The following is a 15,093-nucleotide window of genomic DNA, read 5'->3' on the forward strand; positions in this document are numbered from 1 at the left end:
CCATGAGGAAGAAATGTATCTTGTTTAATTTTTACATACTTGGTGCTCTCTCTTCTTCAAGATAACGTGAAAAATATTGAACAAGCTTTTCTTCATCTTCCAGCAACCATATACGATTTCCTACACCTGTAATAGATAAAATATGAGAAAGTTGAGAATTAAGTCTAATGTTGTCGGTACTGATTATTTTATTATTTCTATGAATTATCATTTTGTAAGATTTTAGTTCATTTTCCAAGTTGAAAAATGCAATATTGATGCTAGCAACAACTGCCACAGAAATATTGACAATAACACAAGACTAAAAAGTGCAATAATACTGAAAGATTCAATGTTCGTTAGGAACCTACAAACTGTAACATTAATTCTGGATACTATCAGCAACGCACACCGCACAATGACAGCTATTTATATTGAAGACCTGTTATTGTTATCACAACAACATTTCAAGTTATTTTCTCATGCCTCTATTAGTAGAGAATCGTTTTCTACATTTTTGACATCACTTACTATTCTATGGTAGAATGTTACGACTCCAGTTTCGAGTCTTGCTAATAAAGTGAGCAAATTATAAATAGAATTCTGCACTGCTTCAACTGACGATAATTCAGTTGGTTGATCTTCATTCAAAACTTCACTACCAACTTACACATTATGTTCTAATAGATCCATTGGACAAAGCCCTCCAAGTATCTCCTAACATTACATTAATTAGCATAATGACTTCCGAATTTCGGCATCTAATTAAATACAGCAAGTTTAATTCTCTATTCTAATGAAGTGAATCTTTGTTATTAAAATTACCTGATGGTTGAATCGATGGTCGTTCTTTCAACAGCTTTTCACTCTGTAAATCAGGTTCAGTCTCTGAAGTTGCTATCTCCTGCGCTTCACTGGGTTGTTTTACCGATGTTACTGCTGAAGGGGAGTTAATACTATTTTCAGCGACAGAACCTGCAGAACACAAAAGGAAACAGTTACGAAGGGTTTCACTTCAAATATAAAAGTATAGTATTTGGTTTTCAGTTACTTGGAATGTTAAAACAGAAGTAATTGTTAGTACTTTTTTAAAGAATGAAAGGATACATCTACAATCTGTGACATGCCAATTTAGCCTAGGAACGATAGGAGTGTACGGATTTAGTAAAACGCTCTAACTGCCTTTCTACCCCAGGTACAAATTCCACACAGGCTGAGTAAACCCCTTAGTCGGATCGAAACCGACCTATTATAAAGGTAACCAAGAAAGTTCTGTCGCTTCTTCGCCCACCACCTTTGAACATCGATATTTAACTTAAGACGTACCTGAAAGATGAAAAATAGTCCCCGTCAGCATCGACGACCTTCTGCCAACGTTGTGGAGGGCCATGAATTCCAACGCTGTAGAACTTGGTGGGCCGTGAAGCGAAGAACGTATCGAGTGCATTTTGCACCTCTACTAGAGATTTGAACTGGCGTCTTCTAAGGTGATTGTCCAAGGAATGGAAACGGTGATAATCGAACGGTGCAATGTCCAGGTAGTATGGCGGATGCCCAAGACGTAGAATTGTCCCGGGACTTCCTAGCCTGTCCGTTGTCCTGTAACAGGAGGATCCCTTTGCGAATCAGAAATGCTGGCTCCAGAGTTTTGAGTTTTTCTTAACACGGCTCAACTGCTGACATTGATGCTCTGATCAGCTGGTAGCAGTTCCCGATGCACAATGTCGCGAGCAGTCCACCAAACACACAAGAGGACCTTCTTGTGCAGAGCTGGTTTCGGCTGTTTTTGAACCCTGCCGGAAATGGCTCCTTCCACAGACGAGCCAGCAAAGATACACAGGTGTCTGCTCGCGTTGCCTACTGGCCCATAGTCAAATCACGTGGGATCCATCGGTCCAGATTAAAGTGCTCTCCAAGTTGATGGCGGTGTTACTGAATGGTTTCTCCACTCACACTGCATTGTAGTCCTAGTTCCTCAGATGTCTAGCCACTATGCACCTTAATTGCTGCATGAAAATCTTCATTTTGGATATGTGTTGGTCTTCCAGCACATGGTGCGTCTTCGAGTGTTTCGTCACCGTCCTCAAACTTGTTAAGCCACCGCTGCTCTGCTTGCATAGTCACGACACCCTTACCAAAGACCTGACATATCTTCCGCCCCGCTGCACAGTGGTCGGAAACTTTAAAAAAGCGGACAAAAACAGTTTACTCCGAAACTATAAAAGTTGATGGACGTCTCTCTATCGTTCTAAACGTAATTGTCCTTTCTAAATCGATTGCAACTATTGTGAAAGTGATTCGAAGAACCCCTGCTGCAATACGTGCAGTTATATATCCAGGGTGGTCCAAAAGTGTGGAAACCCTCTCGCATAAATGTCAAATACTGCAAAATATAACCAAAGGAACAATGTAGCGGAGTAATATAAGTAAGGAGAAATTGGGGGGACACAGAACTATGAAAGGAAGAATTGTTCCTACTCTGCAATGAATTATATTAAACAAGAGAGTGGCCAAAGGTTCCTGAAGACGATCATGATACCAATGGCTAAGAAATTGAACCCAGAGATGTGAGGATTATAGAACTATTAGTCTTATATCTCATGCAGCCTTTGAACGATTTTTGCAAGGTGCATTGCAGTTCAAAGTGGTCCAATAAACCGGAATGAACTAAAGTTGCACACATTTTGACAGAAGGATTATTCATGGAACCTTTTCAACCTATATATTCAATTGACTGCATTCTTTCTCTACAAAATTGACATTCCTCTTGTTATTACTTTGCCTTTTAAACTGCAAAATGCTCTCGTAGGGATTCTCCTCGGAATTTTGATACGAAGCGTCAAACAATTCAGATTGCTCAGATATTACAATACTTATTAGATTTTGGACTAATTTAAGTGTCAATACTTACTTGTCATCTTAAGGTAATTTCCTTGGCGGTTTTTTCTTCTTTCCTTGATTTTATAATAAAATTTGTCTCTTATTTGTTTCCATTCGTAGTTTCTTGTAAGTATGGATGTTTTCTGAAATTCTTCTATTTCTTCTCGGTCTAGAAATGAAAAGAAAAATTCCTAATATCAATAAGAAAATAAGTAACTTCGAAATTACGTAATTAACACTGCAAGGAGACATGTCGCACTCCTTTATTTTATTTTCTGGTGAAGAGGAATTTATCTATTTCCTACACAAACGTAAACGGAGGATTTTCGTTCGTTTCGCAATCACAAATCACACAAATTTTACTTGAAGTATTATTGTATTGAAACGTATGACAGACAATGTGTATACATTTTAAACCACAAAATGTAATCAACAGGAAACACAGTGAAGTCTAAGTTGATTATTATTAGTTACACTGAAAATATCTATAATCTTACATTTTGCAACTTCTAATTTCTACTTGTCATTTGTATGGTTATTTCTTTTCACTGAAATTTTAAGACTATAAAATTATTATTATTTTACTTCACATATTATATTCTTCGTTGTTTACATATCACTAAACTAGTCGATCAAGTGCATGTGCATCAACCAATACAAAAGCAGATTGACACATGTTTTTATTTTAATTTAATCGGCTACCATTGTGAATATAATATGGATCACCAGCATTTACTAATTCAAGGAGCGAAGTAGCTAAACTGAAAATAAGAATCAGGAATTGAGTTGAAAGCAGTTCACCTGTAGTGTTACTTTCAATCTGAGATATGTTGGTCTCCAAGAGCAGATTTAATACTCTCCTGAGTGGTGTTCAGGGGAAAAATGAAATGAAATCTTTGAGTTTTACGTCCCACGGTCATGCCAGTTAGGCTAAAGGAGACGGTGATAATGAGCAATGAATGAAATTGTGGAATGAAGAAAGTGGGAGGAAACGGGAGAACCCCGAGGAAACCCACGCACACGCTGTTTGTTTCCCACAAAGTTCACTTGGCGGGGGCTGGGATCGAACCCGGGACCCCAAGCACCAGAGGTGAACGCTCTACCACTGAGCCAACGCGCTCTGATAAACACTTCCGAAACAAATCTCTCTGCGAATTAAAATACATTACAATAAAAACACAGTAGCTCAAACACGAGAACCATATTCCAATATCCCTTAATTTGTGTGACAAGCTATCTTTACTTAATACAGGATAAGAACTCTGATAAAAGAGAAACTATTGGGAACGAAAAAGTAAAATAGGTTGGAATTTGTATTAGTCGAAAATGAATTCACCATTGCAGTGTTGATCCAACTGCATTTTGTGTGTGATTCACCAAAATGATATTACACTGCTCAAGTGAAAAAAAGATGATGATGCGCACACTTTCAAAACATAAATTCGTAACACATCGACAACAGAAAACATGCATGAGTTTCTAAGTTTAAAGTTGCCAAATAAAATACAAATAGTCAACCACATCTCAAACTGTCTTTAAAAATTCAATTTATAAATGTTTAAAATACTGTTACAAAACTGAAATTCCCTGGCTCTGGGCAAAATTCCTTGATATTTCTCTGATTTCTCAAATTCCATAATACTTCCCGGTTTTCCAGGATTATCGCTATCCTAAAACGACCAAATTGTGGATGAGCGATTAGTTGGCACAAGTATATCTGAAGTGGCCAGTGTTAGGTGTATCGCGAAGAACAGTGTCAAAGATGATGCTAGCCTAAATAACTCATGGCAAAACAACGTTGCGGAAGAGTAAAAGTGAACAAAAGTGACAGGAATCACAGCACTCAACGGGACCGTCACCAAAGACCGTACGGTAAAAGTATCTGCGGAACTCAACTAGCAACTGGAACAGCTTATTGCGACACACACAAACCGACGCGAATTATATTGCCTGAACATCCATAGTCGGTTACAATTCCCAAAATGCTGAGGGGATCCCCTTCAACAACGCTTTAGCGCGAAAAAAATTATGTCCAAATTATTTAAAGAACTCCTTTCAGTGGAAGCGACTAATGTGGTCCGTTGATTTTTCTTTCATGTAGGTTATATGACTATTCTCAAAGAACACATTACTACCTGTAAACATGTGGACATTTTATGAATCAGGTAATTCCGGTTGATTACGCAATTTTCGAAGATGACAATGCGTAAAAAAAGAAATTTACTATTGAGTTGTTGAGACATGGTTTCATGGATGTCGAAGTGAACTACACCTCCCCTGGTCTGCCCAACGGCCAGGCCTCAACATTATTGAACATCTACAGTTAGTTCTGGCGCAACATCATTGAACATTTATGGTTAGTTTTGGCTCAACATTATTGAACATCTATGGTAGTTCTGGCCTAATATTATTAAACACCTATGGTTAATTCTGGCTCAACATTATTGAACATCAATGGTTAGTTCTGGTTCAACATTATTGAACACCTATGGTTAGTTCTAGAGCGCAGAATCCGAAAAAGATATACTCCTCCACCCTCCATGACGGAACTGACTTTTGTTCCACTATGCTAAATATATAATATATATAATAAAATTTAAATAAAAGCGTATTCTGTAACTCACGATTTTTCGCAATTATTCCATTTTCCTTACGTTTATGGGTGAAATTCAGTTATTAGTAAGTGGAGATAATAGGAAGCAATCCATCTAAGGAAATTTTTCCAAAAAATATAATAAAATAATACAAATATAAGCAAAAAACAAAATTATGTTCAATTTTGTGTATACTGGCAATAATGTTTTCGAGGGCTTTTTACAGTAGCAGAGCACGATAGCAGAGGGAATAAAACGATTGGTAGGGGAGAGTTGAATCAAGGAACTGGAAAGTGGAGTAAAGTATTGCATTTATTGGTTTAAATCTAGGGTGTAAATTGTCTGCCAAATATAAATTAGCTTCTGTAACCAAGATGATGTACAGAAATATAGAAACAAAGAGGAAAACTGTTGTCTTAAGTTTCGAAGTGACATGCTCTATAGCCATGAGCATGTATTTGTTAAGAAAAAGACAGGAAACAAAAGGTAGTTAGTCTCTGTGGTCAATTAGGTAGAGTGACGGACTGGTAGTTCTTATACCGTCAGTGGCGTCGGAAGTATTTTTCAGCTGGGGGCAAACTGGTTTTGAACCGCTGTCTTGAAAATAGACGGGCGAATGTGACATAGTTAAGATAATACGAATATATGTTCTTAATGTAACATGGTTGGACAATAATAATAATAATAATAATAATAATAATAATAATAATAATAATAATAATAATAATAATAATAATAATATAATGCAGCTGTAAACAGTTTCGTGAGGGTAAAATTTCCATCTACGGGAAGCATCTTGGTTTACATCTTTAAGATTAATAAATAAAGCGCCAGTTTCGTGCTGGATTCTGGTATGATGCAAACATTTTCAACCACATAAATCACAGTTATAGGGCGTTTACACTTGGTTGATTTAGTCGCACGGCTAAATCGACTCGCTGCATTTGGGACTAAATCGAAGCAACTAGGCCCAATCAGATCGATGGATGTGTTCAATTGTTTCAACCGAAATTGAATGCTGCTTGTCGACTCGCTCTCCTCTGGTCGATTCGAAATCGACGGGCAATTTTAAAGATGTCCAAGCAAAAAGTAATTGGTACAATTTACGGTGTTATAGCAGAAGAAAATAGAATCGACCACAGAAAATAGAACGTCTTTCAATTCAGTTGCTAGTCGATTAGTCGCTTTCGATCAACAAGCGATTAAGTTGAAGTCCCGTTTACACGGTCGATTAAGTTGAAAGTGACGTCAATTCAACTGAATCGAACGCAAATCGACTAAGTGTAAACGCCCCATTAAAAACATATAAAATAGTAAAAATTGTACTACTTACAAAAAATGCCTGTTTGTAACTACAATTTTCACCGAACTTAAAAAGTTCGTTACTGAATTTTCTATGTCTGTGTGTCTGTCTTTCTCTGTCTGTTCGTCTGCCTCTTATTTGTGATTTTTTAAAAGTTTGAACCCTGCATTCGATAGAGCATCGAAAACTATCAGAGAAAGTGATTAAATTTTTCGCGTCACTCTTACCGTTCCCGAAATATTGACCAAAAAATGACCGACTTCCAGAGATTTAAGGAGGCATATCTCGGGAACCGTAAGTCACAGAGAGATATTGGTAATCAATATCTTAATCAATACCTAAGACGATGGTAAACATTTTGGTACCAATATTAACTGGTGGCCACTGGCCAAACCAGTGGCCACCAGTTACTATTTAGTACCAAAATATTTACCATCGTCTTAGATGTTGATTAAGATATTGATTACCAATATCTCTCTGTGACTTACGGTTCCCGAGATATGCCTCCTTAAATCTCTGGAAGTCGGTCATTTTTTGGTCAATATTTCGGGAACACCAATATCATCTCTCTATGACTTACCGTTCCCGTGATATTGGCCAAAAAGTGGCCAATTTGTAGATATTTAAGGATCCATAGATCGAGAACCATAAGCTGTAGAGAGATGATATTGATGTTGAGCAATACCTAAGAGGATGGTAAATATTTTGGTATCAAATAGTAAACGGTGGCTACTGGTCAACTGACCAGTGACCATCAACTAATATCGGTACGAAAATGTTTACCATTCTATTAGGGGTTGATTAACACCAATATCATCTCTCTATGATTTACTGTTTCCGTGATATTGGCTAAAAGACAGTTCCAATTTTGGGAGATTAAAGGAACCAATCTCGGGAATCGTAAGTCACATAGAGATCATATTGGTGTTGATCAATATCTAAGAGGATGGTGAACATTTTGGTAGCAAATAATAACCGAGTGGCCACTGATTAACTGTCTACTGGTCAACTGGCCACCGTTCTGGAGATATTGGTCCAAAAAAGTTCTAATTTCTAGATATTTACTCAGCCATATCTCGCAAACTGTAGGACAGAGAGATGATATTTTGCTAATTTTTGCGAGAAAGAGAAGAAGGTGCGGATAAAAAGATTTATTTTTACATCTAGGAACAACAACAGTTATCCTTCCCGCTCCATCCCACCATTCTTTTTAGGTTCGTTCTGGCAATGCTCTTGAAGCATTCTCAACTGGTTACAATTTTATTTACATATTTTTAATTGTGTTGGAAATGCTAACACGGACATTATTCGGACAATGGAGTCCGCTTTTCTAATGTGCTCTGAATTTGTCTGTGGCCTTTTTCCAGTTCTTGAACCCTATGACGAGAAAAGGCAATTCAGGTCCTTGGATCAGCATTTTCCCTGTCAAATGATATGCGTTATAGAATCAAACACAAAACGTAATCTCTGACTGTATCATAATGTAACCAGGGAATGTATGAAACCATTCTTCGCGACAACATTGGCATGCAGTTCGTGAAAAATTGAAATCCTTAGTCGGCTGAGTTTTATTTTCTAAAAAAGGAATTTCGAACTTTTTCCCTTGATCGGTTACATAAGATCTTTTATCAAGTTCTTTAGGCAAGTACTGTGTGGGAGTGTTGGGGGAATTTGTCGCAATTTGCCTGATGCTTTGCTCAATTTGCTGTTTGGAGGTGCTCGTGGAATGCGGTACTTCAAGTCAGGCACATTGCAGAGAATTCTGAGATGTATTTTGTTATGAATTTCTATACCAATGCTGGCACTGTTTGTTGGTGAAGTTTTTTCATAAGCACCAGGAAGACTTGTATTTTTCGATACTTTCTTTGTTGATGATGTTAACCACGTGTCAAGAAGGGTTCTTTTTTGGTTAGACATAAAGTAAGGAATAAGTAAGGAACACATGTATAACGTATGAATTTCCTTGCATCTCTACATAAACAGCAAACGATTTAGTAACGCAAAGTTAACTCTTTTATTTCAATGTCAGACTGATTTACAGGTTTCAGCACTCTCTCCTACATAGTCTAAGTAAACGTTAGGTGATTAGGGTAGTTAGGGGATTCAAGCTATCGTTAATATGTAAACTGAGTGCTCCTTCTGAGAACTTAGGCAGTGTTCATTTTGCTTTCTGCTGTGCTGGTAAAGCAATGATAAAACCCAAACACAAATATCACCTGCACCGAAATTTCAACTCTGTAAACAATAATTGTGCACTGAAAATTGTGGCAAAGGTTCACCAACTAAAAATTAGACCATCAACTTTTTGGATGGGACAGGATTTAAATTGTTATGAACCCTTCAGCAAGTTTGGCTATATCAGCTCTTCACGTGTCTAAAGGATGGCGTCAATCGAGGAGCACACAACCCGAAAAAAGGAACAGAGGAAGGAAAGGAAGATGTGATTAGAAAAGGAAGTCACGGCTCCTAAAGAACGTACTATCCTAGTATTTGCCTGAGAGAAACCGTGAAATAACCTGTCACGATGGCTGGCCTCGGTGATCGAACTCCGGACCTCCCAAATGCGGAGCTGTAACGCTAGCACTGCGGCACGACTACTCGTTATTGACTTTATGGGGCTGATAAACTACTAGTAATAATGCTTGGAATATTCTATAATCACAAATCATTGGGTTCACAGCAAACAGAAAACTATTTGGAGAAATACCTATATTTTGATTTTAAATCCAAGAAATTAAACATAAAGAAAATGTTTCTACCCTGTTTTAAAATTTAGAAGAGCTGTTGCATTTGTTTTAAAAATAAATGATGTTGATTTGTGTATGTTTTCAGAGATAAAAGTGAGGGGGATCGCGAGGGGACGCCGTCTCCTCACCTCCAAAAAATATGTACGGAGTCTCCCCAGTTCCTAAAAAATTACAATGAACAAAGAGAAGCAGGGAGATCGTGGCGTCATGCTGCTACCTACAGCACCCTACCTTCTCAGATCCAATTTTACCCCTGGGGTAATATGAAGAAAATAAACTGATTGTTAGATAAAGGCTCTGTGTTTCAAAACATTATACCGTATTTGCATCAAAAAGGCACTCAAACATGGAGAAAACAAAATTCGTGAAAGAGGAACACCAAAACAAACAGTATTATTACACCAACGCGGTTGGTCCACTAACTCAACTACGAACAAGTATACTATACTGAATAATTCCTAAATGTTACGATACTCTTTTAAAACAATCTGTATTATATATGCGTATGCAATAGCAATTTCCGATTACCATCCTCATGTTTCTTTTAGTTCAATATACAGAATAGTCGGGATTTCGGTGGAGGTCCGGACCCCCAGGACCTACCTCCGCATACATCCCTGTCGGAAGTGCCCTTGCTGACGTTTTTGAACGTGTCCCCACACTGTCCCCTCTTCAAGCAAGAAGTCCTAAATATTGTCATTCATCAGACGGTACATTTTCCTCACTATAAACTTACCGCACTCTGCATATTGTTTGTAAGAATAATTTAAATTTATGGAAAATATATTTAAATGTTCTGTTACGTATTTAAACTAACATCTTTTTTTAAACTTTAAAATCTCGCTCAACGACTCATTTCATATTGCAAACTTACGATTACTTAAACAACAATTCTTAAAAAATTTAGTGTTTTGAGAATGTACACCAATGGAAAGAGAATTTTCAATTCTTTTTTCTAAACCTTTCTGTCTAATATGAGGTGAGAAAAAGCGCCTGTTCTCATGTCTCAAAGAGAAAGATGAATCTGGAATAGAGAATTCTTTCACATTACCATAAAGAAACAAAATTTAGTTCATATAATCACTTTTATGTGATGTTTTTACACACTGAAAGTGCAGGGGCAAAACAAGTATCTAGCCCTCCATGGAAATTTCAGGGGGACAGCTTCCCCCTTGCCCCTGTATACCGTTTTTGACACCAGATCGAATCCTATCCCATCCATTTTTTTTACAAAACATTATAGAAAATGTGTAATTTTTATGTTAACCCTGCAACCCTCGCGCGGGGTCAATATGACCCCAGAGGGATATTTTTTGTTTGGCTCTCCTAGATAGTTGGCAATTCTGACCCGGCCACCCTACTAGCTGTCTGTTGTATTGTCTACTTCAAGGCCAACAATTAGTTAGTTGTTTACTGCAACATTTTTCGTACACAAAAAATACGTTTAATATAAAGTGGGGTCACTGTGACTCCATGCGACAGTTGTTGATACCTAACAGCGCGCGAGTGGTGCAGGGTTAATAAGAACCGAAACAATATAAGGAAATAACTTTTTGTTTCCTCTGATGACGTATTAATTCAGAATTAGTGTACTATTAGTAATAGCGATTGTTTTCTGTTTATGATGATGTACAGCTTCTTCTCATCCTCTTTTCTTGGAAAAAGAACAATTTTGTCTCCAATAAAGTGAATATATATATATATATATATATATATATATATATATAGACAGAAACAAACATCTTATTACCAAATGTGATTTATCGTGATTAAATGAAAATGTTTCCCGTTATTAAAAAAGAAAGCTATAGAAAATTATTGAAGTTGGTCTTCCTTTAAGTTTTCAGCATGCTAAATACATATATATATTCTTTATAAGACTATACTTTATAAGGCAAGATGTGCGATCATACCCACAAATTTAGTTAGTGAGTGAAAGATGTTCTCTGCACAAATATTTTACAGATTTAGGTGCATGAAACACCAATGCGCCATGGTCTCGTTTATCTGACCTTCATTTATTCCACATACCGTATTATCCGACATATCATTGCAGGTAAAAAGCAGCATCAATCGGCAAGAAGAACTGCAAGTTGTGGTCTTTGTCTGTTTTTGATGCCCTGGACTCTATCGCCTAGCACGCCCGTCTACACCATGACTCATACGTCTATCATTCAGTGCAGGCACGTATCCAGGTTTTCTTTTCGGATGGGGCCCAACATGAATCCTCGTAAGCACGTAATTCTAATGTTTTAAAAATATTAATAATAATAATAATAATAATAATAATAATAATAATAATAATAATAATAATAATAATAATAATAATAATAATAATAATAATAATAATGCAACAGTTCTGTATTTTTCTTAAAACTTCTTACTTTTCAGTTATGAACCGGTTTACTTTAAACAAACTGCATTGTAGCACAAACGAAATCAAAAAACTATTTTCGAGAGACATGTAAGGAAAACTGTCTGCTATGTATATCACATCACAAAAATATCAAATAGCAATGAGTGTATCGTTCTAATACATTAACGTTATAAACAGAACGGAAAAGAAATTGTAATCACATTTATAAGTGTTCTTTAATTCCACCTGGTATCAACGGCATTACGGTATGTTCTTAGAATTATAACAACAACGCATTGCCCACAGTTTGGACACTGACACAAAGTAATCTGATATAAAAGAACCTCAAAAGGAAAAAAGCACGTTTATTAAAAGGTGCTTGTGCATTTTATTTATTTCTTACAAAACATGATTATTAGATGCGTAATATGTAAAATTATATCATAGTTTGACTTTTAATAGGTCTTTCCTTAACACATCCATATCATACGATGTTATGCCTGCCTATTTTATGTCGGATAAGCGAAACTCTACTGTATTTCCAAAGATAGCATATACACGGGGGCTAGAGGTATGCACGGCCCGGCTTTTTTAGCCGAACCCGGCCCGGCCCCTTGAATTTATAATCTATAAGCAGGAGCGGATTAAGAGCGAAGCCAATGGAGCCCAGGCTCCGGGACCCTCAAGCTCAGGGGGCTCCTTAAAATCCCTCTGTTTAATACTAAAATATAGCAATCACCTTATTATATTATAGGCTTCAGACCCATGCTAATTTTTTTTCCGCTTGTTACGCTCGCGGTATCGCTAGATTTAGGTCTTTCCATCAGCAGCATTTAACTGTTAATAATGAATGTAACTAAACTAATTATTGTAAACTTGGAGCACATTAAAATATTACAGCATAGTCCTCGGTGGTTTGATAAGCCTGAGGCTGTCGAAGGCAGCAAAGAAAATTTATGCGCTACAACTATTCATAACATAGGGTCACCTTAAAATAGTCGGCTCCAGGGTCTCAAAACCCTTAATACGCCCCTGTCCATAAGCAATAGTTCATCAAAAGCTGGTATTTTTTAACAAATGTGTTCGTCATCAAGTTTTCATAAAGTAGTCCCTTTCTCCTTTAAATAATTTCAGATGCTGTTGTGTTTCAGTGGTAGAGCGTTCACCTCTGGTGCATAGGGTCCTTGGTTCGATCCCAGCTTGCACCAAGTGAACCTTGTGCTGGATAAACACCGAGTGCGCGGGTTTTCTCGATGTTCTCCCGTTTTCTCCCACTTTCTTCATTCGACAATTTCATTCATTTTTCATCATCACTGGCTCCTTTAGCCTAGTCGGCATAAACGTGGGACATAAGATTTCATTTCAAATAATTTCAATCAAAAAACAGTTGCAGGAAGTATGTAATTTCAAGTAAAACAAACTACTATATAAAATTCTGAGTATATTATTTGTTTATGAAATTCTCGCGAACCTTATTTCTAAATCGAAGGGTAAGAAGACTATATTGACTCTCATTATTACAGACCATTTCAATTGAAGCAGTTGAAAAAGTTGGGAAAAATTAAAAAAACATATCCTATATTCCAGTGTGCCATAATCGTTATAACGAGGCACACTGTTGTGTCCAGCAAAGTGAAAAGTGTGACGCAAATTACTTCCTATTATTTGGAAGAATATTTGTCGAGTTTCTGTTATTTATTATTATTATTATTATTAATGATTCTTCCATGGATCAGCTGTCTGCATGCGGTTAAACAACCACAAGTATCACATTGAGGGAATGAGTATAATTATTTACTTTAATAGTAATAGTAAAGTCTTATTTGCTTTTATATTCTACCGGGAATAACTGCATCCGGTCTAGAAAGCTAGGACTAACAACAAAGGGATCCGATGTTCTGACCACACACCGCCCCAAAGTCGTGAGAGCCATACGTCCTCTTCTACGCCTTGGCACAATAAAGGCTGTTGCGTTCAGAGAGAGGGAGAAACAAGTTAATTCCATTGCAGTTATATGCTTTAATAAACGTTAAATTATGTTTATAAATTTTGTAAGTGATTGTATCGTTTTCTGTTTATTATTATTATTATTATACATTTCTTAATACGTTGATTGTCATGTGGAATTCCCGTGCAGCGCCGCGTGATGATTACCCATACACAAAAATATATAAATATTCCAAGTTTGTTGTGTTCGTTCTACAGGTGTGTGTGTAATTATATACATACGGCGTAGAAATCAAAACTTAATGTCCACGCCACGTATACGCAAAACCATACACAAAGAAATTTATGAACAAAGGCATTGAGTTTGAGTTTAACGTCTCGTTCAGCAACGAAGCTATATGAGACATCAACCTACTGATTAACGTGGACTCCGAACCACGCGAGCTCTCGCCGAGAATCGAACCCAGGTCTCCCACGTCAAAGGCGCGTACGCTAACCGCTTAGCCACGGAGCTCATGAACAAAGACATGTATGGGCTAAAACAAAGGTGAAAACAAAGAATTAATGGCGGATTGCTGTCCGTGGTGCACAGGTGATAACGGTCAATAGTTTTAAATTTAAACAAATATAGTTTTAATTAAGCACGAATTTAACTTATAATGTACAGTGGGGAAGGCTCAGGAGTTCGCTAGGATCGTTACAATATCGAACCCCGTCAAATACACTGCAAACCTGTCAGCAAGACCTTGTTCTAATGTTCATTTCAATGCAAACCTATGTAGGCCTACGGACTTCAATACTCGCCCTCAAACGAAAGTGCAGACTATCCATGATTTGCAGTATTAAACTGTCTTTAACCCTCTGTATTCTAACATGTCTTCCAGCGATTAAAACATTTTTTGGCATCTCAATCACTTCTTAGTAGGATAGCTTTATCTAGAGGCCACTGATAAACATAGCATTGTATTTTTCACTTTTTTACCTTTGGAACTGACAAACATCGTTTGGACATTTCAGTTGCACCTACCTAATATTAACAACGTTTCTTCGATAATTTCGTAACATTGTATTATTTCTTTGTATCATTGATTAGCTTTGTTAGGCTTATTTAAACACTTTTTTCTTTGCACCAACGTCACATCTCTTGGACGAAAATACACTAGCTCTCACTGGAAATCAAATCTAGAACCAATGCACTTGAACTATTTGACCACAAAAGGGCACATTTAAAAAGAACTTTTGATTTTATTCGGAAAATTGTGATTAGGTGTAACATTTTAAAAATAT

The 15,093-nt window shown here is 36.9% G+C and overlaps 1 protein-coding gene across 11 annotated transcripts in view; it reads right to left on the reverse strand.

Moving 5' to 3' along the window:
• The window catches only part of LOC145686670 (uncharacterized), a 165,190-nt gene that overhangs the window by 48,761 nt on the left and 101,336 nt on the right, over positions 1–15,093 (reverse strand). For 10 of the 11 annotated variants that reach the window (XM_081760180.1, XM_081760170.1, XM_081760172.1 and 7 more), the window contains 3 exons: positions 2,891–3,028; positions 805–954; positions 40–126 (listed from right to left, as the gene is read on the reverse strand). In XM_081760180.1, coding sequence (XP_081616306.1) covers positions 40–126; positions 805–954; positions 2,891–3,028 — 375 coding nt within the window. The remainder of the gene's footprint in view (positions 1–39; positions 127–804; positions 955–2,890; positions 3,029–15,093) is intronic. The other variant, XM_081760175.1, reaches the window with a different exon arrangement.

Source organism: Thermobia domestica, chromosome 5 (genome assembly GCF_964235325.1).
Source record: "Thermobia domestica chromosome 5, izTheDome1.hap1.1, whole genome shotgun sequence".
Classification (NCBI taxonomy): Eukaryota; Metazoa; Arthropoda; class Insecta; order Zygentoma; family Lepismatidae; genus Thermobia; species Thermobia domestica.